Source organism: Mustela nivalis, assembly GCF_964662115.1.
Source record: "Mustela nivalis genome assembly, chromosome: 8".
NCBI classification, from domain to species: domain Eukaryota; kingdom Metazoa; phylum Chordata; class Mammalia; order Carnivora; family Mustelidae; genus Mustela; species Mustela nivalis.
The window spans coordinates 78,228,873-78,256,212 of NC_139027.1; the positions used below are offsets into that span (position 1 = coordinate 78,228,873).

The 27,340-nt window shown below is 39.8% G+C and overlaps 2 protein-coding genes across 8 annotated transcripts in view; one reads left to right on the forward strand and one right to left on the reverse strand.

Moving 5' to 3' along the window:
- The window catches only part of RHOQ (ras homolog family member Q), a 39,390-nt gene extending 22,980 nt beyond the window's left edge, over positions 1–16,410 (forward strand). Inside the window, exons 3-5 of the mRNA XM_082747010.1 lie at positions 9,255–9,419; positions 9,725–9,820; positions 13,094–16,410. Of these exons, the coding sequence (XP_082603136.1) occupies positions 9,255–9,419; positions 9,725–9,820; positions 13,094–13,249 (417 nt within the window). The 3' untranslated portion in view covers positions 13,250–16,410. The remainder of the gene's footprint in view (positions 1–9,254; positions 9,420–9,724; positions 9,821–13,093) is intronic.
- The window catches only part of PIGF (phosphatidylinositol glycan anchor biosynthesis class F), a 114,295-nt gene continuing 100,384 nt past the window's right edge, over positions 13,430–27,340 (reverse strand). For all 7 annotated transcript variants that reach the window (XM_082747023.1, XM_082747022.1, XM_082747017.1 and 4 more), the window contains one exon: positions 13,430–13,740. In XM_082747023.1, coding sequence (XP_082603149.1) covers positions 13,627–13,740 — 114 coding nt within the window. In that variant the 3' untranslated portion in view covers positions 13,430–13,626. The remainder of the gene's footprint in view (positions 13,741–27,340) is intronic.

Here is a 27,340-nt window from a genome sequence, read left to right on the forward strand (position 1 = left end):
GGCCCAGGGTGCCAAGGAAGCACAGAACAGTGGGTGTTAGTCTGAACTGCGGGTTCAGGGAAGGTTTGTTGGATGCAGAGATTTTTAGACCAAAGCTTGGAAGCTGAATAGGAACTACCCAGGTAAAGAGGTTTGGGAGGGGAAGGACAGTGGGCGCCTGGGCAAGGGGCTCTCTTGCTAAGTATCTGGGATGTCTCCGGGTCTGGCTCACACCTGAATGAGTGGTGGTATCTTTCACTGAGAGGGCAAACATAGGAGGAGTTGCACGTTTGAGAGAGAAGAAATTATTGTAATGCAGAAATGTCGAATTTGGAATGCTTCTAATTTAGCTACCAGGAAGCATCTAGACACTCAGAAGGCAGAGAGCTCCTCCACATACACTTTCCTGACTAGATACTTGACATCTGAAGCTTAATACGTCCAGCAACTGGCCTATTGAGTTTTCTCCCTCATGTGCTTCTCTACCCACAGGCTTTGTCTTCTCTGTCCAAGACATTATCTATCCATTCAGCTGCACAAGCTGAACCCTGGATTCTTCCAGAGCCCTCCCTGACCTTCAGCTCCACGTCCAGCTCGTCCCCCAAGTCTGAGTCCACTTCCAGGGTAGATCTAGAATCCTCCATTTTTCCAGCTGTCGGCCACTCCCACTGGGTCCATGCTATTATCTTCTCTAGGCTGAATTACTGTCACACCCTTTCTCCAGTTCTCCAGTCCACCTCTAATTCATTCTCCACAAAGCAGCCTGAGTTGCCTTTTTAAAAAAATAAGTTATACCACTTCCTCCCTGCCCCGAACCTTTCCATAACTTTCCATTGCAATGGCTCTGATGGCCCAGGATGGCTTCCTTTCCAGCCCTGCCTTGTCTGTCACTCTGGCCTTTCCCCAGGTCCTCATCTGTCTGTCAGGGTGATTCTGCCCCAGGGCTTTTGCACATACTGTCCAGTATCTGCCTCCTTAAACTGCCCCCCAGATCTCAGGTTAGAGTCTCTCCACCCAACAGGTCTTTCCTCACCCCTAGACTGAACCTGGCCTCCTGGGTTATTTTCCCTCTGAGCAACTATCCTGATTTGCATTTCTTGTCACTTTGGTCTCATTTTGTTAAATGCCTGCCTCCGTGCCTCAACTGTGTCAGACCCATCTCCCCTGTTCATAACAAACCTGTCTCCTTTCCTCTTCCTCAAATGAAATCTGCAGGAGGCGTACTTGATACACATCATTTTAAATCAACGTAACATCTTACGACAGGAAGGAGAATAAAAGGAAAGTCACAATAAAAATATTTATTTCAGCATTAAATTCCTAAGTTTCCAGGTCTGAGTGCTCCACAAATCACAGTGAAGTAGTCAGATGCCTACACTTGCAGGTGGAATGACCACGAAGGCCCAGCTATCGAGGTTGACGTATATAATTGTGTCTTATTGGTAGTTCCACGCAAAGAGCGATATTGCCTGTGGTGTGCCATTATTCTTACAGTAACGCGCAACTCCTATTATGTTTTGAGCCAAATAAAGTGTGGCCTCCCTTTCTCCTTCAATTTCTACCATCCTAGAAAATTCATGAAAACCGCACAACAAATACTTTGTGCTTTTATGTACAACGGAGTTAGGTCCTACCCTGCTACCCTGTGAGCCTCCAGGGCCAGGTGTGTTTTTCACTGTAGCCTGCACCGTGGCCAGCGCCTAGTGCTGGATACTCGGTGGGATAAATGAATGAATTTTCCACCGCCATGAAATGTGCTGAGAAAACCCGAAAAGGAGTATCCTGCATGGGAGTGTGGCCTGACATTTACTTTCTGTGTGCATGCCTTAGGCCCGCTGACCTCCGTTTCAGGGAAAGCGACGCGTAATTACAGCTGCAGACGATACAGACTTTGAGCTCTCGGTCCTTTACAACAAGGGAAGTCGTCTCGCTGCGCACAAAAGAAATCGCGCCAGCTCTGAAGTTGTGGTTTGTCTTTTTTTGGAAAGTCAGGCTTGTGTGTTGAAGAGCTCAAAACACTTGACCAGCTCGCTCATTTATCTTAACATGTGTTTGCTATATTTATTCTCCCTTCACAGATGGGGAAATGAAGCTCGCCGAAGGGCCATATTTAGCTAAGTCTTGATCCTCTGCCTTGTGGGGTCAGCGCAGAGAAAAGAGAATCCTAACGCTTGATTTTTAGCCAGCAGTTGAAGCCTCCTCCCACATGAAATCTGTTACTAGGGCTGCTCCCAAGGGTGAAAAGCGTGAGGTTGAGCAGTTTTAAGCGTGTGATGTGGCCATCCAGGGCAGGCCTCTCCTTCTGGAGATGAGGAAGTGCTGGTTTGCGAGGACTTGGTCGGGGAGCACGCCGTCTGTCTGCTCCCCCGTGCCTCATTTTCTCTCCTTTTGCTCCTGCCCGTCTGAACAGGACTTAGGATCAGGAGGGTGGTCAGGAGGAAGAGGGTGGTGGAACAGAAGCCAAAGATCCAGTTCACTAGCTCTCAAATAATCGTTACGTTAATTGGAAGACTGACTTACTGTGCATCAAAGTAGATGAAGATGACAGTCGCCAAAAATTAGAGGCTAAACCTTCCATTTCAAGAATTTTTTTACTTAACAGCTACTCGGGCTGGTGGTCTTAGAAATACTGCTTTACAACCAAACTAAAGTTCAAAAAATACTACTAATAAAGCCAAATATTTGGAGACCTTTTGAAAACATTGACCTCTTAGGAATTTCTAGCCCTTTAACAAAATTCTTTCCCTCCCCCAGTGTGTTTTAGTTCAGGGAGGGGGTGGGTAAATTCAATAAAGTCATCGCAGATGCTTGTTGAACCCACTTAACAATATGCTCCTCAAAGGGACCTAACCCAGTTTCCTTGAAAAACAGTTATTTTTAAGGGGGCAGGGGGATGGGGCTGAAAAGTGATGTTTTCATTTCACAGAGTTAAATGCAAAATGAACTCAAAAGGTGACCCAGAAACTACACAAAAGAGACGGGGCTTCACAGACTACTACTACGGAGAATGACCGCAGAAGTGGTTATAAGTTGGCCTTCTGACAAAACACTTTTCATCTTCAGAAGCTAGCTGCGGTGCACGTGGCCTCCTGGCTTTGGGAGAGCGTGCTTTGCGGGGTGGAGTGTTCCCAGAGCCATGCCTGATACCTATTTTTGGGCTTCTTACTAGAAACAGATGTTCGGCTAGAGATTGCCGCTGTGCACTTCGAAAGTGACAGAGTTGCCCCTTTTTGTTCCACAAGCCACCAGTAGTAAGAGCCATTCTCATCTTACATTTTATCTCCTCAAGGAGTCAGGAGCTGTTCTAGACTTTGGGCATCTGGGGCTTGCCTGTTAAAGAATTAATCTGCTGTGGTCCCGCTTTTTCTCATCATAAGTTGTTACAGAGGAAGACTCTTGTAGTTTTTGATAAATGACTATTTCCTCAATCAAGCTAACATCCTGGATTCTTCCGCAGTTTAAAACTTCCTTAGAGCACTTTATAGCCTTCAAGGCATTTGTCCCTGACATTCTCCCACTTTGTGGACAGAGACACTAAGCCTCTAAGAAAGAAGTGAGTTGACCAAAGCCACGTGGCTGGCAGTTGGCGTCTGTGCCAGTCCTTTCTGTTCAGTCAGGCACGACTAAATACATGTCTTCTGAGTTTTAGCTTCGCCTCATTACTGTCACTCTTAGTGTTTACCCTGCTCTGACTTGTGAGGAAGTGTCTGCACACTTTTGTCTTCCTTACCATGAACCCACCCTGAGCAGAGACTGTTAGAAATGTTCGTGTCTCTCCCCACCCATCAGATTCTTCCTCTTCGGTGCTAGACTTCTGTGTGTGGCCGCACCAGCGCCCCGATGTCTTCTTCTAGGCTGGGGCTTTGAGGTCCACAAAGCACCAGTGAGGCCCACAGACACATTGTGCACATCACTGCCCGTGTGAGCTGGTTGCCTTTTTTTTTTTTCTAACATACAGATATGTTATGAGAGCGCTTTGCGCATATGATCTGAGTCTTGTCCTTCATTGCCCTGATGATTGTACTTCATGGTCCTATGCTTCTTGGATGAAGCATTTATACCTACTTTAGTTTATACTTTTCTTTCTTTCATCGTATAGGTCTTTTTTTTTTCTTTTTTAAGATTTTATTTTTAAGTGATCTCTACATCCAGCGTGGGGCTTGAACTCACAACCCTGAGATCAAGAGTCACGTACTCCACCGACTGAGACAGCCAGGCACCCTATAACTATCGTCCGTGTATACATCCTGAACTGCCAACAGAACCATGAGCCATGGGGCAGAGGGGACCGTTATTTCCTTTCTTTGTGTGTGTGTCTCCTTGGAACATCTCCCATGAGGTGGGGGCTCCGTGAATCTTTGCTGGTTGAGTTGAAAGATCAAGTGTGTGTTTAGCATGCCAGCTAACAAAGCATGATCAGGCCTACCCTGTCCACTCTGGGTGGTTTTGCTTCAGCTCTAAGTTTTGGATATGTATTTTAAATAGGCCAACACATCCTAAAAAGATCTATTTTACACAGAATTCACAAAAGGAGGAGGGAGCACCAAGTCCAGAGGAAGGGGACCGAGGTGGTGCAGAAGTAGGGGCGCTCTTGGGCCCTGGCGGCCGAACTGTCTGTGAAGAGAGGTCTCATGGCTGATGGGCATTTGCTGCAGTTTCCTGTTTCCTGTCAAGGCCTGTTTCTTCAGGCTCTTCTTGTGGCCCAACTCTGGTCAGGTTGTAAGAGCGTGATGGTTTTCAGGGGTTTGGGCTGTCATCATCACAAAGACTCTTGACAAGAATGGAGATCCTAATCACGAAGCTCTCAGAACACAGTTTTGAAAAATGGATAGCTCTGGTGCTTCACCAGTTGGATAAGAAGCTAAAGATTTTACTAAGCCATCCAACAATCCTGTTGACCAAACTTACCATAGTTTCTCATATTAAGGTAGTTGTCTTTTTTTTTTTTTTTTAAGATTTTACTTATTTATTTGACAGAGAGAGAGAGAGAGAGAGAGAGAGAGCAAACACAAGCAGGGGACTCCTGCAGAGGGAGAGGGGGAAGCAGGCTCCCCGTGGAGCAGGGAGCCGGATGTGGGGCTCAATTCCAGAACCCTGGGATCATGACCTGAGCCGAAGGCAGATGCTTCACCGACTGAGCCACCCAGGTGCCCCATGATAGTTGTCTTTAATATGCTTTTCTCTACTCCTGAGAATGTTCCACTGACGGTATGGAAATATTTAAATATCTACCTTTTTAAAACCTTAGAATTAAAATATAATTGATTGGGTAATTAAGGAGGACATTAGAGAACCGGCTTTGAGGTGTTCTTACTTTGGATAAGTGGCTATTTAAAAATAACGGCTGTTGCTCCACATTCAACTTGCTTTGTGTCGCCAAATTTCGAAATTAAGCTGGAGATGAAAGGTGCCATATGCCTCAGCCTATTTATCCACCAAATCCGGGTCCTCGTTGCACATGAAGTTCACCTGACATCCTGCATGTTGGGTGTAAACAGTGTCGTACAGTGATGCAGGGTACAGCCTGCTCAGGGGACAATTTATTTCTTTTTTTTAATTTGCTGTCTATTGGACTTCTAATTACTCAGGCTGAATAGAAGGAGAAAGGTCTCCTTCTTATAATAACTGCCAGTTATTTAGCCGCAGATTAGAGGCAGAAGTTCATTGTCCATAGTTCAGACATAAGAAGTAACACTGCCTTCCAAGGAGTTCTAAACATACTTGTCTTTGTTGTTTTGTTTTTATAACTCAGTCCATCACAGTTTAATTATTCCAACAAAGTTTGCAATTTAACAAGTGTGTGGAAATCATTAGTCTGATTTCCTTCCTCTGTGGCTGCATGTCTCTCACTGAGGAGAGTCTATACTATGGTTATGAAAGGGATCCATGTAACAGACCTATGTTCTATGGAATATTTGTGTTGTTACTAAGCATTTCTAGAGGACTTTGCATTCACTTACTCTTTTTTTTTTTTTTTAAGTTTTATTTATTTATTTGACAGAGAGCACAAGTAGGCAGAGAGAGATTGGAGGAAGCAGGCTCCCTGCTGAGCAGAGAGCCTGATGTGGGGCTCGATCCCAAGACCCTGAGATCAAGTCCTGAGCTGAAGGCAGAGGACTCAACCTACTGAACCACCCAGGCACCCCTCACTTATTCTTGATTTCTTGTAATCCCCTTCTAGAAAACAGGTACAAATTCTGTTTCCCTGATGAGGTAAATATGCTTGAAAAGTAAAATTTTCATTAAAAAAATCTGGTTTCCTTCCTTCCTTCCTCTCTCTCCCTTTCTTTCTTTCCTTCTTTCTCTTTTCTTACATTTTAAATAGTCCTCAGGCTCTTGAGTTCCAAAATGACTAATTAGTACAATGATAATATAGCATTCTCTTTCATTGATCTGAAAATTATACTGTCCTCAAGAGACCTCAGTTTGATTGGTGTATTTTGATGCCAGTGGAGAAAATGTTATTTCTCACAAGAGTTTCTTCTCTGCGGTGGGAGAGCGCTGTGAACCAGCCCCGATGTGAGATGGAGGGGACCCTGTGTGGATTAGCAGAGGAAAAGGAGAATCGGTTTCCCGGGGGATGAAGGATTTATGTTAAAGCACTGACAGAGTCCCCACATGTGCCTGGCAGAGGCCGAATGCTTTTGTTGCATGATTTTTATCCCTCAGAATCCTATGAGATAGTATCCTCATTTCTCATTCTGTGAAAATCGGCTAAGTATGTACGGATGCAGAGAGATTTTTAACAATAGCGTCCACCCGTCCACTGCCTGACCATGCTGAGCACACGTTTGCTCAGGAGCTGCCAGGTGGAATGCTAAGATCGGTGCTGTCCCTGCTTCCCCTCATGGCCACTGTTTAGTCCGTGGACCCATCCTACCAGGCAACACTCACACTGAATTGTAAAAACATGTTCAGTTTTTTCAGAGTATCTTAAAGTAACTGGTTGGGGTACAAATTGTTCTACCCCCACGCTACCTGATTTCTTCAATTAACGCCATTCATTAATGCCAGAGCACTGATTTCTTCAAACCCAGTTAGAGGGCCCCCATTTTAAAAATAAAGGGTAAAGGGCGCCTGGGTGGCTCAGTGGGTTAAGCCGCTGCCTTCGGCTCGGGTCATGATCTCAGGGTCCTGGGATCGAGTCCCACATCGGGCTCTCTGCTCAGCAGGGAGCCTGCTCCCCTCCCTCTCTCTCTCTGCCAGCCTCTCTACCTACCTGTGATCTCTCTCTGTCAAATAAATAAATAAAATCTTAAAAAAAAAATAAAGGGTAAAGAAGTTTGCGGATGGCATTTCCCCTCTTGTCCTGTATTAGCCAGCACCTGAGAAACCTTCCACTGCACCTGGCTCCAGACTGGTGGTGTGCTTTTTGAAAGCATCACAGGAAAACAGAAGGGTTAACTCCCAAGTCAAGTTTGAGACTTGAATACACTCGTGTTGAACATTCTATTAAAAAAAAATGTTGGGGTGGGGAGGGGCGTTGGTACCTGAATGGCTTGGGTAATCATCTGCCTTTGGCTTAGGTCCTGATCTCAGGGTCTCTGGATCAAGCCCCACGTTGGGCTCCCTGTTCTTCAGGGAGTCTGCTTCTCAGCCCACTCATGCTCTCTCTCTCTTAAATAAATAAAGTTTTTAAAAAAGAAAAGAAAAATGTCAGAAGATGACATGAAAGGAAAGTTGTCCCGTGAGGGAAATGCTACAGCTGAACGGGGAGCGGAAGGTGTTTTCGAATACTCCTTCAGCTCCGCGTTTCTTGCCATTTTAGCCGTGAAGGCGTGGAGGCCGAGGCGAAGAATAAAGCTTCCCTGAAACCAGAGGAGACTCTAACCACGACAAAAATGGAGTCTTGACTATTCACTTGTTAGAATGGAAATAACCAGAATATTTGGGGTCACAGAAAGTAGTCTAAGCAAAATAGAATCTTCTCCCTTTTGTGAGGGTGAGATCCTGAAAGAGCCATTGATAGGACTGGAATTCAAAGCAGCAGTTTAAAATTATGTAGTAATGCAGGGGCACCTGGGTGGCTCCGTCGGTGAAGCGTCCGACTCTTGGTTTCAGCTGAGGTCATCATCTCAGGTCATGAGATCGAGCTCCCAGTCCGGCTCTGCACTCAGGGGGCAGTCTGCTTCTCTCTCACCCTCTCCTTTTGCCCCTCCCCCCAAAATGACTAAATAAATCTTTTTAAAAATATAAAATTAGATAGTCTAACGTATTCTCGTTTGGAAAGCTCTGAGGGGTGCAGAACAGCACAGATCACTTGATCTCTTCTATGTACAGATGTCTGAATATGCATAGTTGGAGGTTTATACATGCATAGAAAAAGAACTGGAAAGGTATGCCTGGCAAGGTCTACATTTGGGGAAGAGAATGGAAATTGAAGAGGAAAGGGGGATTTTTGTGCATTTACTTTTTATGTTTCTGTCTTTAAACTTGCACGCATGTGTAATTAAGAAAACCTTATCAACAGGGAAGACAGCAATTTGAGGTCTCTGGGAAGTGTGTAGTAGTTAAGGTGTAGGTTCTGGATTAAGACTGCCAGGGTTTGAATCCTGTCTGCTCTCCGCTGGCTATACACTCTTACACAGGTTATTTAACTTCTATGCCTCCTTTTCCTGCTGCGGAAAACAGGAATCAGTACTTATGTCATGTAGCTGTCAGGAGGATGAACTAAGGAATGCAGGGGGGAGCGTTCTGGATCACGACCCGACACACAGTAAACATTCAGCATCTGTTAGTCATTATAAAGAAGAGTCAGAGAACTTCCAGCTTTAATCAATTCTTGGTGCAAACATCTCAGTTTAAAACGTTTTTAGCAATAGGAGCGCCTGGGTGGCTCAGTGGGTTAAAGCCTCTGCCATCAGCTCAGGTCATAATCCCAGGGTCCTAGGATTGAGCCCTGCATCGGGCTCTCTGCTCAGCAGGGAGCCTGCTTCCTCCTCTGTCTCTGCCTGCCTCTCTGCCTACTTGGGATCTCTGTCAAATAAATAAAATCTTTTAAAAAAAGAATGTTTTTAGCAATGGCCTTAGTAATCGCGGTTTATTTTCTCCAAGTTCCCCTGTGGTTGTTAATGGTGTTGTCATATTCTTAGCCCACTGGTAACCTCAAGAGGAAGAGTAACAAACACAAATGGAATTACCTTGTTTCGTGTAGAGGGCCACACATTCTGTTTGAGGAATTCTCCTGACTTTGCTTCTCTGACCATGTAACCTTACATACCTATTATTAGTCAACTAAAGAGATGGGAATAATGAGCTTTTTCTCTCTTCCTTAGGAAGACTATGATCGTCTGAGGCCTTTATCTTACCCAATGACTGATGTCTTCCTTATATGCTTCTCTGTGGTAAATCCAGCCTCATTTCAAAATGTGAAAGAGGAGTGGGTACCGGAACTTAAGGAATATGCACCAAATGTACCCTTCTTATTAATAGGAACTCAGGTATGTCTGCTTTGATTTTACCCATTTAAGAATAGTCTCTTTGGCCTCTCTTGTGGGGTCACTTTGAGACAAATAGTCCTAAGGTTTAGCAGACGATATGCATGTTTAATCTCAGTTGCAAATTCTAATTATAGAAAAATAAGAATTTGGAAAAGCAGTGCCCAGGTAAAGCAATCATACCAGTTGGCTTTCAAAGTGAAGTTCATCTGTTTGATCTTTTTTGGGTATGTGGGATTAAATGGGACTACACGCTTTATCTTTAAAGACTTGTAACATTATGGGACATATTGACCTTTCTTGATTAGATTGATCTCCGAGATGACCCCAAAACTTTAGCAAGACTGAATGACATGAAAGAAAAACCCATTTGTGTGGAACAAGGACAGAAACTAGCAAAAGAGGTAACAGAACCTTTACAGAATGTAAAAATAAGTGTAAAAGCAGCTTGGGTGATAATTGAAACTAACATTTATTGTGCATTTACTGTATACCGGGCACTGTGCTAAGTGCTGCTACATGCATTATTTCATTTAATCCTTGCACCTGCTCGGGTGGGTCTGTGACAAATGGAGGGGTTGGCGACATCAGATAATTTGTCAGGTCCCATACGTAATAAATGGTAGAGCTGGGTTGCAGGGGAGGCCTGACCACAGAGTCCAGGTGCTCACACCTGCACGACACTGCCAACAATATTTTCCTCGTAAGTTACCTGTAGAAAGAGGTATCAAAGAAAGCCCATTTAAATCTTTTAAATGTTTATACTGTGCCAGAGCAGACTCTGTCTTCGGTGAAGACCCACAGAGTAGGTGGTGGAATGGCATATAGGATGAGTTTAAATCTGTAGTTAAAAAATGATGGCTAGGCTTAAAAAGAAATGTGTTGAATTTTCTTCCAGTCCTTTTATGAAAGATAGGAAATATTAGCATTCTGGAAAATATACCACTGTGATGTGCCTAAAACTTGTAACTTCTGTTCACCTTCACCCTGAAGCTAGGCTTACTTTTCTCTTTGGCCCTAACATTATTAAATTCAATTTTTTTCGATATGACTTTAATAGGACTTTTGTGGAAACAGAATCTAATAAGGTCTTTTAACGTGTACTATCAGGAGGCAGAAGAAAGCGAGAAAACTTTTTGGAGGACAGTTTTCCCTAAAACAAAAGACAAATAGCTTCGCTGACACATTGCTTTAGAAATTCTGTGTATTTAATTTCATAATCCCTGGGAGAGAAGGAATTTCTAAAATGTCATAGAGTAAAACTGTAAATGAAAATATTGGTGATTTAACTACTTAAAAATTTGATACATCAAATGCCAGAGATAAAATTTAAAGTCATAAAACAAACGTGACACATATGGCTGAAAAATGGGTTAATATACTTAGTATACAGGAGTTCCTTACATATAAATTAATCAGAAAAAGACATCTATGCCCCAAGTAGAAAAATGGGCTATACCATCAGTGGAAAATTTATCAAAAAATATAGATTGCCATTGAATGTAGGAAATCTATTCATAGTCCTTAGTAGTCAAATGTAAGTTCAATTTCTGCCTATAAAATTGGCAAAAAAAAAAAAAAATAGCAACTGTTCCAGGGTGCAGGACACTCTCTTGTATTATTGGTCATTGATAGCCAATATTCAGAAGCCTAAAATCGTGCACACTTTTGATCAGGCAATTCCATATGTAGGAATTTATCTTAAACTATTACAGATGTGCTTAAAGAGATGGTTATGAAGTTGCTGCGTTGTTTATAACAGAAAATAAAAAAAGCCCATGCATCTATTAAAAATTTATACTAATAGCTATTGTGATGTTTATATTATGTAGTTTAAGGGGGAAAAAATGGTTGCAAAACACTAGGATCCCACCTGAAGGCCTGTTGGCAGCATTTGGGGCAGTGGGTTTCTTCTTCAAATACTTTTACCTGGCTCCCTTGCTTGCCCTCTCCTGGGGTTTGCCCCCGGCAGTGGCCCTTCCTCCATGTCTCCAGTCCCTGTCTCTGCATGCTAGATGCCCAGGGATCAGCATGCGGCTTCTGGAACATCTCTTCTTCTGCACCCACCCTCCCTAGGCCCAGGTGAGCTGCTGTCAGTCTTGGGGTTTGAAAAGTCTGCCCCTGAAGATTGCCAAGTTCCCATCTCCAGCCTGACCATTTCCCTAAACTCCAGACTCGGTAATCCAGCTGTTCACCCAACAAATCCATCTGGGTGGCTAAGCATCTAAAAATTAACATATCCAAAACAGAATTCCTAATTTTATCCTCTGTGCCCGTCCTCCCAGATACTTGGCTCAAAAAACCTTGAGGTCACACTCGACTTAGCTCTCGCTCTCCTCCTGTGTGGCAGCCAGGCAGCCAAAGCTCTTGTCCTGACTTCCGAATCCCTCCAGCGTCCACAGGCCCCTCATCATCCGCTCCTCGAACAGTCTGGTCAGGCCCCTTTGTCTCCAGCCTGGATTACCGGAACAGCTCTGACTCACCTTTCTGCTTCTGTCTGTGACCCATGTCCACCTGTTCTCAACACAGCAGCCTGAGTGAGTCAAAAATACAAGCTCGATCAGGTCACTGCTCTGCTCACAATCTTCCAGTGGCTCCCCAGCTAGTCACAGAGGCCTACGGACCCCGGCGTGTCCGCCCTCACTGACTATAGTCTCGGCACAAGGCCTTCTTGCTGCATCCCCAGATTTCGGACCTCGGGGTCTTTGTACTTTTGCCCCTCCCTCTGCCTGGAGTTCTTCCTTACGGAACACTATTTTCTCACTCCTTCCAGGTCTCTGCTCAGGTGTCACCTTCTCAGTGAGGCCTTGCCTGATCTTGTCCCACTCCCTATCCACCTTCCTTCCCCAGTTGTCTCCAGACCACATATTCCCTTCTGACATTCAAACTCTAGTAGCTCGTGGTGGTCCTTCTCCCTCTAAAATGTAAGCTTCGTGAGTCTGGGAGACTTATTTTGTTCCTTGCTGTATGCTTTCATTTGGCAAATAAGAATGCGCAGTGAATTTCCAGTGAATGAACAAACGGAGCCTCTCCTAGAGGAGAAGCCAAGGTCCCTATTCCGGCCTCAGGGCTGCCTCATCGGCCGGCCTCACCGCTTACCAGTCTCTGCTGCTCCCTCTCTCCTGCCCTTCTGGCTTCCTTAGCATCCTCTGAATGCTCCATTCATGCTCCCACATCACCGTCTTCCCAGTGGTGGCTCTGTCCGCTTGGACGTGGCCCTCACTGCTCACACCACTTTGTTGGGAAGCTTCCCACCTGTGTTCTGTGCACGCCCCATCTCCCCCGCGCTGGTGCTCTGAAGTGCACCGTACCATCTGCCCTCGGTTCCCTTGGTGGGCCCCTCCCCCAGGAGAATTTAAGCATGTGTAAGTATCATACAGCAAGCACTTTGGTCTTCTCTTCAGTTCTCTGACATTATCTCCAGCACCTAAAACAGTGCTTGGCATATGGTAGGTAACCAGTAAATACGTGATGAATGACATCAATTTTCATAGAGTAAGTGTGGAAGAATATACACTTACCTTTTAGTTGGCTGTCTCTGGGTTTTTATGAATATGGATGACGATTTCATTCCTTCTGCATAGCTGTTATTTTCTCATTTTCCTTATAATGGTGTGTTGTGTCATACCAACTGTGTAAAAAAGATTTTATATGTTTGTGATTTCTTTTTCTCCTAGATAGGAGCATGCTGCTATGTGGAATGTTCGGCTTTAACCCAGAAGGGATTGAAGACTGTTTTTGATGAGGCTATCATAGCCATTTTAACTCCAAAGAAACACACAGTAAAAAAAAGAATAGGATCAAGATGTATAAACTGTTGTTTGATTACGTGAGAAACATCTTCAGTGGCCAAGGAAACTGTCCATTTCTCTTAAAAAGCATATGAAATGCTACAACTATACCCAGACCTCTTCTAAATAATGAAGCAGTTTAAAACTTGAAAGAAAAAAAAAAAAACCTTAAGAATGTTTCTTAAAGGTCCAAGAAGCAGCAAACAGCATCTGAAGCCACAATCTATTATAAATACTTTATTTCAACTAGAAGGTACAATCTCTCAGGGGTTTCATAGTTTAAAAAGCTACAATCACACCATGTTGTAACTACATAAAAAAACAGTGCTGTAAATGGAACTGCCTGGCTTAGACCATAAACATTTCTGCACAGTCTTTATGGAATCTGCACAAAGAAATATCTTCTCCCTTTGCTCCAATTAATTGTTCTTGTATGTAAGTTGCTTTCTATTCCAGTATATCCAGAGTGGTGAAATCACAAGGCCAGCCACGTAGCCAAAGGTCGCTCCAAGCGTACAGGAGATGGGCCATACCTGAGGAGAGAATGTATGAGATCAAAAAAGAATAACTGTTTTATTATAACTTGAGCACAAGTGTAACCTAAATATTTCTATATTAAAGCTTAATGTGCTTTCTTAAAGAATGCCAAAAGTGTAATAAGGTTATAACTGCATTTATCATGAACACTAAAAATGTACACATTCTAGTTAATGTACATTTGACTGTAACAAGGCTTCTGGCGACTGTAGACTTAGTTTGATGCTCCCCAAACTGCATGAGATACATCCTAAAATTACAAATTAAAATTCTGGGTCAGACTTTGTCATAATCCTGGACTTGATATAGCTGTCTGAAGTAGTTGGCAATTTTGTCTTTTAATTTCTACCTTGGCTTATGTAATCAGATGACATGAGATGTGTGTATGCTGACCAAACTACAAGAAAACTTTAAATAGTGCTAAAGAAAAGAGACCTAGAATTTGAGCATGTTATATGGAATTTATAACAAAGCAACTGCTTCCATAATAATACTGATGTTACCTTTCAGACACAGGTATTGGAACAAGAGCAGAAGTTCTAGAACTACAACTTAATGTATACACCTAAAAGTGTCAGTTAAATGCAATACTGGCTTCTAAATACCCATTTTGTCCAGCCATATTACATTTTGCAATATTAGATCAAGCAAGCCAGAAATAAATAATGTTGATTTCTTTCATCCACAAGCAGTACGTGCTAGTCCCTAGGTGAAAGGCCCTGCTTTGAAAAAAAAAATCTTTTTTATGTTCACCTGTGAGGCTTATTTGGTATACTGGAGCCTTTTCTAATCTTTCTCTGGGGACTCAGGCTGCAGAATTGTGTTAGAGGTGAACCATCTTAATTACTCATTCTATAACCTAATTATGCTTCCTTGTTTGGTCTGCTATGGATCTGCCTTGTTCCAAATGCCATGCAACAGACAGTAGTGTTAGACAAAGTTTCAGTGTGAACAAATTAATGCAGTTCAGACAAGCATAATCTAACCCATACATTTTTCTCCAGCCTTTCCTCCACTTAAACTTGCTGTTGACTAAGCTATGAGTTATGTCTTTGGTGAGCTTCTGTTAATTTCCATGACTTGAGCTAATAGCTGTGTCTATTGCACAGATTGGGTAATGGAACACTAAACTTTTATACTTGAAAATGACAGCCTTAAATGCTCTTATCAGTCACAAATCTAGGATGTACTGTCTTGTCTGTAAGCTTTGTAGAGATTTTTAAAAATAGAAGCATCATCTTCCCCATTGAAGAGTGAAGAGTCTACTGGGTAACTAGTCAGGAACTTTCTCTCTGAACTGGACATCCAGTGGACATCTTCCTTCTCCCAAAGTGACAGTTCATATTAAGTACCATGGCCTTATGTGTGCTCAAACAGAATCTTTATGTAACTTTCTCTTTTATTTTGGGTCGATTAATTATTAACTATTTTTAGATACAACTGAAAGGAATTGCATAAATCAGTATATTAACTATGTTGTCCAACACATGGTATAAAGGAATTAAGACAGTAAAGTATTATACATTTCCACCTCGCCTTTGGGGATTTGATGGGGATTTTTTTTTTTCTTCTTCAAATTCACTTCTGAAACTTTTCATACTTGGTTTACTAGCCAATTAAAGTTAAAGTCTAGAATTTGATCTGCCCTACGAGAAGTGGACTAGGAATCTGGGAACAAACTCTGGTGTCACTCGGTTTCCTGCCTGGGCCTCAGTTTCTTCATCTATAATAAACATGGGAGGTAGAAGAGGACCTCCAACATCTCTCCCATTTATCAACTCTTATGATTCTCTTCTTTCTTATTCACAATATTCATTGTTGGACATTACCTTTTCAGCTGCACATTCTTAAGATGGTAAAAAACCCTGTATATAGACTATTCGAACTCTAAGCAAAGATGATTCCATCATCTGAACCTGAGGTGCCTTAGGTACTCTATTGACCTTGATGGGGTTTGGAGTTTCCCATTGCTTATTAAGAGCCTCTTTATTGCTTTGATTCCTTAGTATTTCTTTTTGCACTCAATCCTTCCTGCAACCCTAACTAAAAACCAAAGATTTGTTTTCTATTCATGAGCAGATTGTAGAAAAATTGCCTTATTTTCAGAAGCACGTCTTCATTAAAGATTTAAGTTTCAGCAGAAATTGAGACTAATCACTGGAACAACTCGTTCAAAGTAGTCAAGTAGCTGGGAAATAAAATACTTCGAAAATATCTTACTGACATGAGTTTTGCTAGTCAATGCAAATAGTTGCTTGAAATAAGGTCATGTATGAATGAACTTAAAAGAAACGTAGTTATATTTTTCGCATATAATCAGTTCTGAAGTTCTTAAAAATAATTTTAGGGGCTCCCTGAAATCTCATTTCTAATACTTTGCTAACTTGTACCCTTGTTCTGTCTCTACAGATACATTTTAGGTTAGCCCATGTTGAATGATCTTATTTCTAATAAGTAGAGCCTGAATTAATGGTTTTATTGTGAATTAGTTACTTTAGGCATTGCTTCCATTTGATTTTTAATTATTACTCTTAAGTACCAAATTAAATACTGGTTTGTTGGTTGTTGTTTTTTAAGTGATTGTTACTTTAACAGTGTCCCATCTTAACACATGGGGTTATAAATAAAATAATATGCATAGTTTACTATCTATGTAAAGCACTGAACTTCTTACCTTAGTAGTTTTTATTTAACACCCTATGTAAATGTTTGGGATAACATTCATTCCTCTCTTTCTCATGCTGTAAGTCTAATCACCAGCCAAGGGTGAGCACCTGCACTTTGTTAAAAAGTGTCAAAGTGTAGAGACAATAATAATGCATCATGAATCCTAGCCAAATTCCAATGTGAGTCTCTAAATTCTACTTAACTTGCTTTGTAATTTCAGTATGGCTCTTCATTTCCAAACACACACACACACTCTCTCTCTCTCTCTCTTTCTCTTTAAACAGCTGCCATAATGGGCCTCCAGTGGAATGCCAAGATGAGATACTAGTTTAAAAGTTGTGTCTAATGAGGGGTTAAGGCTTAGAACACTTGCTATTTATTTAATTCTTAAGAAATCCATGCCATCGACAAGTTAACATGTTGGACTGGCTTTAAAGGCTACTTGCTAGTGATAAGTCAGGCTTTCCTGCTTGACTTCCCTGGAAATAAGGAGCCTTTAACTGTGACACACTTTTTTAAAGGAGTATTTCTTCATGTAAGGGCAATCTGTCTGATTTTTTATTCCCAGGATAGGGAATGGCAAAAGGAGCAGCTGAGCTGAAGGGAGTTCGGGGAGGCTGCCCACTGAATCACCTTTCCTCTAAGGTTCTCATGACTGAATTTCCTGCTAACCTTCTTACAACTGCTTTAAAATATTTAAAACTACACAAGGGCAAGAGACTGCACATTGACTTAGCAAACCATCCCTAGCTTCATCTTCCATTTTCATACTGAGATCTTGGGGTTTTCCATTTAAAACTAGGTACTTGTCTTACACATAGAGATGTTTCTGTTTAACATTCTTCATGCCACAAATAGGCTTAAAACCAAAACAACTGTGGTATCATCTACTGAACAGACAATCCAACTGCAATGCTACAGACATTTCTTCAAATTATGCTCATTGAGATGGCTATATATAATTATCTTGTTTTGTTTAAGGAAAATAGAAAACTCGAAGACATTCATGTAAAGGAAGTCATTCACAAGTGTTTGCCACCAAAATGACTGTCTTCTTTTTATCCAGTTTTTTATAAATTAAAAAATTTTAACCACTTAAATGGACTAAAAAAAATCCTGTTGTATGACAAAAGATAATTTATCATGCAAGTGGGTAAAATTATTATAGTTACTGTTAAAAAACCTATTTAAAAAAATGAATAGCTACATCACATGAACAAAGTGTCTTGCTACTTACTACTATTATCCTTTCTTTAAACCAAATGACTCCTTAACATTGTTTTTTCATCACTTAAACCAAAAAAGGTCAGTGTTCTCTTCAAATACTCAGAATTAAGAAAGGCCTAATATGATAGAGTCTGGGAACCTGGTACCAGCAATAAGTTGTGTTTCCCTCACAAGAAAAACAATTTCACGGTAATAAGCCAAAAATCAATTTCTTAATAAATAATATACAGATTTAACTTTGTATGTTTTCTCTTTTAAACAAATCCATGTTATGGCTGGTTTAAAGACATTTCAAAATTATATAAGCTTATTTCCACCTGAAGACCACACTGCTGATCAGGCATTACTGATGTATCTATATAGTGTTGAGACTCTCAAAACATGTTCCAAGTACTATAGAATAATGATTCAAGAATACTAATTTTTGTATTAGACTGGACTTGAGTCTCGGCTCTGACATTTATTAAATATGTGACCCTGCACAAGTCACCTAATTTCCCTGTACCTTGGTTTCTCATCTGTGAAATGAGGATCATCATAAAACCCACCTCAGGGGTGCCTTGGTGGCTCAGTGGATTAAAGACTCTGCCTACAGTTCAGATCACCCTGGGATTGAGCCCTGCATTGGGCTCTCTGCTCCGCAGGGTGCCTGCTTCCTCCTCTCTCTCTCTGCCTCTCTGCCTACTTGTGATCTCTGTCTGTCACATAAATAAATAAAATCTTAAAAAAAAAAAATCTAAAAAAAAAAAACAAAACCCACCTCACAGGATTGCTGTAATGATTAAATGAGATAATATGCTATTATTATATAGCTCTTAGAACCATACCTATAACAGTATCTGGCACATAGTAAATGAACTATTAATAGTACATAGTACTGAGCTATTAATAATAATCTTTTAGTCTGTATTCCTAACAGACATAAAAAAGTTGTCATTATAATCTAGAATACCATCATCCCCCAAATACACCATCTCTAAATCTGCTATTAAAAAATTCCTCCCCAAATTTTAAATTGTAATTTAAAAAGCTACATCTAGGGGTGCATAGGTGGCTCAGTCATTTAAGCGTCCAATTCTTGATTTTGGCTAAGGTCATGATCTCAGGGTCATGAGATTGAGCCCACCTGCTAAAGAATCTCTTGTCTCCCTCTCCCTCTGTCCCATCCCCTCCCCCCAAAAATAAAAACTACATTTGACAGAATTCATGTTTTTTTCTTGTCAAATACGATCCATAGATTGTATATGTATATATTATACCATTTTGGGGGCTCAAAGACCCCATCTATAGACTCCTGGTTAAGAATCCCTGTATTCTTCATCATTCAACCCTAAGAAGTATTTTATTAACTGTTCTGGTTGATCAAAGTAATACAATGACCCTCTACATTTTGGTTCAGAATTTTAAGGATCAATTTCAGTAATGTATTCAGTAATTTGTTTATTATGTGATTTGAGAGTAAAAGGCTTAAATCTATTTTAATTATAGTTTGCACAGTATTTGGTTCCTTTAATATGTATTAAATGCAGGTAGGTCTTTAATCTTGTACTGTCACTGAAATGCTACCCACAAGGTTCCTGACAAGACCGTGGAACAGCTGGTTAGTATGTCACTGAGTACGGCAATTTACGAGCTATCACAGGATTCTTAAAATGATGATCAGGTATTTCAAATTAGATGACGATTTCTACTGATGCTACTTTCAGATATTCAATGAAAGTTTTAAAACAAATGTATAAAAACATTGGGCTCCTTTTAAAAACACCTCCTATTTCACTTAAAAGGTTTACTTTGCTTTTCTGGGAAGGAGCACAATCAGTGGACTGAGAAGGAGCTGAGCTGAGGAGCCGGGTCAGCCACTTACTTGGCTGTGTGGCCTCGACCAGATCACTGACCCTTATGAGTCTGTTTGCCAATGTGCAAAACAGGGGTAATACTCCCTCTTGTACTTAAATGTGGGGCTATTTGTTATTAAAGCTGTAAAGTACCATGCATTAGTTATTATTCTGTATATGTTTTACCTTGAAAAAGCCAAACTTATGTGATCACCGATACATTTCTTAAGTAACCGACACAAATTGGTGTTAATTAGAAGTGGCAGTTTAGAACAAATAATTCATGAGCAATGTTATGTTGTAGGAATACATTCTGTAGGAACTATTCCCTTGTCCTGGTAATTCTCTTTAATACATGCCATCCTTCACATGGAATGTCTGTGGAGTATAAAGTTAATGAGAAAACTCTCAAAAGCCACACAACACACTGCATTATGTTAATCATAAGTAGCCTCACCTCAGGAATAGAAGGGCAATTCCTGCTCCTTGCTGTTATTTTTCATAAATTTAAAGAAGTTTAAGTACAAAACCAACCACTTGTTTAAACCAACCACTTGTAGACATTTGTGTCATTTTTAATAGTCTCCTATCAATGACTCTATTCACTCAAACTCCATTAATTCAAAACTATTGAGCCCCTACTATAAACCAAGCAGTTAAATTGCAACTAAGATTATTTGATTTTGGATATTAAAATGACAAATTCTTAAAAAATAAGTGCTACAATTTTTGTAAAGGTATATGATGTCACAGATACCACAGGGAAACTGATGTAGTTGCAGACCAGAAAACCTGGAAACGGTGTAAGTTGTGAGAACAACTCACAGTCTTTAGGATTACTGGCTCTTTCAGATAAAAGGGAGCTAGTTCTAAACTTCTCACAAGCTACTTTTTAATGTTTATTGTGCTTATCACAAATGTGTGTTGCAGGACAGATCAAATTCATCTTTCAAAGCCTGCTGACACTTATACTGGCTTTAAATGATGATTTATATTTTACTCTGTATTTGGTTGGTAAGTGAGGTGTTTTGCTAGATTTTCTTAAAGCAAATGCTATTGTTTAGTGTGGGAGTACATTATAGATGAATTTACTCATCTGGACACATTTCTCTGGTGGTAAAAACCGTACCATTCCAGGTGCACTCTACACTCTCGCATGACCTAGAGCACAGATTTAGAAGAACTATTTGCAGAGAGGTGTGTGGTCTCCAATCTGGAAACTTTTGTGAAAGTGATGATACATGGTCAAGATCGTACAAATATGATAGCCTGGCTAGCACCATTCTTTCGCTGCTGGCAGAGCATTATCAGCATGGTTCCCATACAACGAATCCACCTTTTAAATAGAAAACCATGTTCTGGGGCGTCTGGATGGCTCAGTGAGTTAAAGCTCTGCCTTTGGCTCAGGTCATGATCCCAGGGTCCTGGGATTGAGCCCCACATGGGGCTCTCTGCTCAGCAGGGAGCCTGCTTCCCTCTCTCTCTCTCTCTGCCTGCCTCTCTGCCTACTTGTGATCTCTGTCAAATAAATATTTTTAAAAAAATACAAAGCCATTTTCTGTCAAGTATTATGGGTTGTTTTCCCCATGCTCGAAATACAAATCATATTAATATAAAATTCATATAAATACTTATTTTCGTCTGTCTATATACAGTGTTATATTGATAAAATACATATATTGATAAAAGAAACACCGATTAGCCTAAAGACATGCCACTCTTCGATAATTAAATCCATGATCTTAGTTTTTTCCCTTGTTCTAGCATTATTTCCGGTAATCCTTATGCTCTCTAGCTTCAATTTATGGAAGAATTATCTATAGCACCTGTGACTTTGGAAAATGAATATACATTTTTCACAAATAGTAAATTTGTAACCTGATAAAACTAGAGAAAACAAAGATTGTAACATGTAACGATGCCTTAATTATCTGTTATGGGAGTAAGTACAAATACTTTTAAACAATTTTAAATTGCTTTAAAAAGGTCTTAAAATCAATTTTGCTTTTTAACTTTATAGAAAATAAGTACACTCAAAAGAAATGTGATTATCTGGTTCAATAACATTTTAGAGACAGCAGCACTCAAGCCCAGAGTTTAAAGGTAGTTGTGGGTTTTCTAGGCACAAAAGCTTTTGCATAGTAACTTCACATTCTCTCCTACAAACGTATTAAATTTTATGGTCTAAAATACATATACCACAGTGGTCATGGCATTTATATGAAATTCTTATGTGTGGGAGGAAATGCAATACAGTAACTACTCAAGCTTTTCCAAAGAGATCTAAACCATGAGAGAAAGAACAAACGAAAGAAAAAAGGAAAGGGGAAAGGGAAGGAAAGAGGAAAGAAAAGAAAAGGAAGAAAGGAGAGAAGGATGGAAGGAAGGAAGAAAAAGGAAAAGGGACAGGAAGAACAGTTATGTTTCAGAGTTCCCAGCAAGGAAAAGATCAGGTTTGGATCCTAAGGCTTCCTTTTATCAGCCCAGTAATGCTGAGCAAAATGTGTACGCCTCTCCCCACACTTTGACATTCTTATGTGTTAAAAAGTGAATGAACAATGAACCTTGGAACACTGAAAAAAAAAAGTAAAGCTAAAAAAAAAACCCCACCTTGCACTACACTTGTTTGGATTAAGTTACCTGTGGACAGTGCCAGGCCCCATGCCTAGTAAAAGATCTACACATTTTATATTTTCTTTTTATTGCCATCTGAGATAGATGTTGGACAGAATTGAAAATTATGTCAAATCAAAATACCCTACATAACAAAGAACAAAAAGATGAATTAAACAATCCACTCTACCAACTGAAGGACTTGGGTAGAATGAATAAATAACACAAGGAGACTATCAATGCACTCTCTTAACACTTTGAGAACCCAAATAATGGAATCTGCATTTTTTTTTGAATGCTAAAAAGTCATTAAATGACTCCTTTCATAGGTCACAAATGCCTATAGCATTGATTAAGGGGTAACTGTGTGTCAAGTTCTGAACTAAGTGCTTTAGAAGGATTATATTATTTAATCCTCACTAGTAAACGGCAGAGCCAGGATTTTTGAACCTAGTAATCTGATGCCAGAGCTCTTAATTATCATGTTATCTGTCCACCAAGTAATAAAACAAGTGGGTTTAAAAACTTCATGGCAAATTTTCTTTGCGCAGAATAACCAACAACATTTCTTAAACTTCCATTAATTTTTTTTATCAACATAAAATACTGGCCTTTTTTTTTTTTTTTTAAGATTTATTTATTTGACAGAGAGAGATCACAAGTAGGCAGAGAGGCAGGCAGAGAGAGAGGGGGAAGCAGGCTCCCCACTGAGCAGAGAGCCCCATAGTGGGGTTGATTCCAGGACCCTGATACCATGACCTGAGCCAAAGACAGAGGCTTAACCCACTGAGCCACCCAGGCACCCCCAATACTGGCCTATTTCTGATAAAGGAAATAAGACATTTTTCCAGATGAAAAGCACATAACCATTCTATAAAATTTAGAGCATATTAAGTCTGAATCTAAATTATTATCAAATAATTAAATTCCAGTCTTATGTAATATCAAAATACCTGTTATATTTACACTGAATACATGCTTTGAACACAGTAAGAACTTAAATACTTACTAATTAGCTATTTAGTTACAGCAAATAAGTATAATGTACACAGGTTTTCCACAGTCAAATGTTTATTTTGTCAGTAACTAAAAAAAATCAGCATTTTCTGGGAGTGAAGAAGGCTTTCTGGGTTATGGGCATTTTTAATGTTTATTTTTTCTCGCTGATATTTAAGGCAAGTAATTATGGCACGGAAGAGAGTATGTCTTGCAAATATTTTTTTAAAAGACAACAAAAATTACCAATAAGGTTACTGGTAGCCACCCTACCATATTCTCTTTAATCAAATCCTCCTGCTGCCTCCTACAAAGAGAAGGCTTTCTCTAACTATAGAGATGTCTACTATCTTTTGTCACTTGTCATTACTTAAAATTATTTAAAACTCCTTTATTAAATGAAAAAACTTTTTTTTTCCCCTCTGGGATTACCTATTTTCAATGGGCCTTCCAATCATTTGGTGATGAAATGATATTAAAAAAATACCTAAGCTGGAAACTGCTAGATACAGAACTCACATCATTTTAAGTTTATGTTTGGCCTCTGGAACTTTATACAGAGTCAGATTTGAGTTCAAAGTAGAGGGAACTGAACTAATACATGTAGAAGTTTTTGTGGGGTTGTTTGTGTGTGTGTTTTTAAAGAAGAAATCCTTAACTGGATACTCTTGTTTTTCCAACTAGAATATAAATAAAACCATATGACAATCCAGAGGAGCTTGCTTTATCACAAACATATCATATCTGTACTGGGCTACAAGGAATATATAAACATGTTATATTTTAGATAATATTACTTATATAGTCTCTTCTCATGAAATTTTGCTCTAAAAAAATCTCCAAAAAAAAAAAGAAAAAAGAAAAGAAAAGAAAAAGAACAATCTCCCTTTTGAAGTAACACCATATTCCTTTCTTAGGTTTATTGTTACTCTGGCAGAGTCTATCAGTATCATGAGCCACACTGAGTACTGACTTTAGGTAGTTACTTAGGAAGAACAGAGCAAAACAAAACACCTTGCTTGTTGAAATTAAAAAGTAAAGGAAAACAAAGAAGCCTCACCATTTCCCTAGTTTATCAGCAAGTAACTGCTGAGAGAGAGGGGGCAGGTGATTATTATATGAATAAAGATGATTACATTAGTTCTATCATGCCACCAACAGCATGTATCATAATTTTTAAAAGGTTATAGTGAATACATAGGTCATTAACTAAGAACACTCTGAAAACAACCTGACAGTAAAGACAAAGAACAAGTAATAGTCCAGTCGAATCAAACATTCTTAAGGAAGACCAGTACCTGTTACATAAATAAGCTAGCTAGAAAGTCTTTTTTTTTTTTTTAAAGATTTTATTTATTTATTTGACAGAGCGATCACAAGTAGGCAGAGAGGCAGGCAGAGAGAGAGGAGGAAGCAGGCTCCCTGCCAAGCAGAGAGCCCGATGAGGGGGCTTGATCCCAGGACCCTGGGATCATGACCTAAGCCAAAGGCAGAGGCTTTAACCCACTGAGCCACCCAGGAACACCTAGAAAGTCTTTTTTTAAAAAAGTAATTCAAATGGGAACTTCACATTAATTTAAAAAAGTGAACCCTTCAATCTGGATCCAGCTTACCTCTTATTGTGAACAAGAACGAGGGTAGAAAAGTCTGAGTCAGTAGCTAAAAGCCTCAACAATCCAAAACAGATAAATGGACTGTAAATCATTAACACATGTATTTTCTATGCAAACCTAAACGCAGATTTGGGCACATCTACTCCCCATAATTCAGTTTCTACTTCTACAGTCTTATAAGCTTATGATTTAGCCATTGTATTGTATATATTGTAAAATATCAAACATTTACATTCTAAAATATTCCATCTATATGCAAACTGACATGTTAATCAGTTGCCTTACCAACTCACTAAACATGCAGCCCATGGTGCTTTATATACCAATATTTTATACTTAGACTTAATTGCATATATCTGAAAGTAATGAATCTAATGCAGGTTAAAACACAATTTTCTATATGTACTATCTAATGATTCTGATTATCCTGCTCCGATTTAGAAATCACTGACACTACTGCATGAAATTAAGTTCCATAAGATGATAACTTGAGTACAAACAGATCTCTATCTCCCAGTATAAAAGATACCTTTATCAGCATGAAAACCTTGATAAGGGTATTAGCGATACCCCAAACCTCCAGGGATTTCTATAATATACAATAAAGGATTATTATAGGGAAGGGCAAACCCACCAGACTTATTGAACGTAAAAGAACAACCTGTCTGTCTAGGAGACATGACATCTAATAGAACAAAGAATGGACTTAAAAGTAGGCATTTAGTGCAAGACATATAATCCAAATCCCTTAAAAGCCTTTGGAAAGTGAGATACAGATCAAAGATTTAACCCAGCTATCATCTAGGTTGAGAAAACTGGACAAATATGCAAAGATTATGTTTAAATATGATAATTACCATAATTAATAGCAAATCAAGAAATGTGAAACTATAAATAATCTAAGTATTCATTAATAAACTGATATATGATTTTACTCAAATAATGGAGTATTACTTGTATGTAAATTTCCACTGACAAGGAGTGAGCTCCATAACATACAGCTGACGGGAAAAAAAAAAGATTAAAAATGACATATATACATCACTCATCATCAGGGAAATGCAAACCAAAACTACAAAGAGGTATTACCTCACACCTGTCACAATGGCTAAAATCCACAACACAGGAAATAACAGGGCTAAGTCAGGATGTGGAGAAAAAAGAACCCTTTTGCAGTGTGAGTGGGAATGCAAACTGGCGCAGCCAATGGAAAACAGTATGGAGCTTTGCCCCAAAATTAAAAATAGCATTACCCTATGATCTGGGACTCACAAAAATACAAAAAACCCTAATTCAAAGGGATACACGCACCCCTACGTTTATAGCAGCATTATTTACAATAGCCAAGTTATGGAAGCAGTTCAAGTGTCCGTCAACAGATGAACAGATAAAGAAGATGTGGTATATACAATGGAACGTTACTCAGCCATAAAAAGAAGAATGAAAGCTTACCATCTGCAACAACATGGATAGAGCTAGAGAGTAGAATGCTAAGTGAAGTAAGTCAGAGAAAGAAAAATACCATATGATTTCACTCATAAGTGGAATTAAAGAAACAAAACAAAGGAGAAAAAAAAGAGAGAGACGAACCAAGCAACAGACTCTTAGTTATAGAGAACTGATGGTTACACAGGGGAAGAAGTTGGTGGGATGGGGAAATGGGGATGGGGATTAAAGAGTACACGAAAATGCATATCCAGCAATTCTACTTGAAGAATTTCTCTTAAGGAAATGACAGTACTATTTTCCAAAGACTTAGAAGAATGGTAACTGTAATTTAAAATAGCTAACATTTCTTACAAATGATCTCATTTAATCCTCACAACTGCTATTACCTCCATTTTACAGTTAGCTTGTTCAAATCACATAGTATATGAAAAAGCTGGGAGCTGAATAACACGTATGACACATCTTAGTAGAAGAAAGATCACACCTTATAAATTATACCAAAGGACTCCTGCTTTTATTCAAGGCAAGCAGTGAGGAAGTCACTGGAAGCTGCTGAGTGGGAGAAACAACAGGGTCAGGTGTGTATTTTGCTATGTAAAGAGTGGTTGCAGGGAAGACACAAACAAGATGAGAGACACTTGTACACATTAGAGAATTAAATGTAAATGGAGAGAAGTCAGATCCAAGAGATGTGAAACAAAACAAAACAAAACAAAAAAACACTAAACTAAAATCAAAAGGACCAGTGACCAGTTCAACCTGAGCTGTTAAGGAGAAGGAGGTATTAAGGATGACTCCCAGGTTTCTGACCCAAGTGAATGTGTGAATGAGAGTGCTCTTTACATTACAAGGGGAGAGAGAAAAAGCCAAATTTTAAGCATGTTAAGTTTAAGGTAATTATGGAGCCTAAAGAGGAACACCCTGCTGCATTTTTAAGTCGGGGAAGGGGAGAAGGAAATAAAGCTTTGGGCTTCAGTAGCTATATTTTAATTGCAATCATGGCCAGCAGAGAAGATCGTGCAGGGAGAGTGAGAACAAAGATGCTGGAAATCAAGGGAATACTGCTGTTTTAGGAAGAGATGGTCCAAAAGAAGCTGTTGCAGAAAGTCAAGAAAAGAGTTTCAAGCAGGGAAAGTGTTTCCAGTGAGTTAGTGCTCAGAGAAGTCCCGACAGCAGTCTTCAAAGTCTTTCTTTGA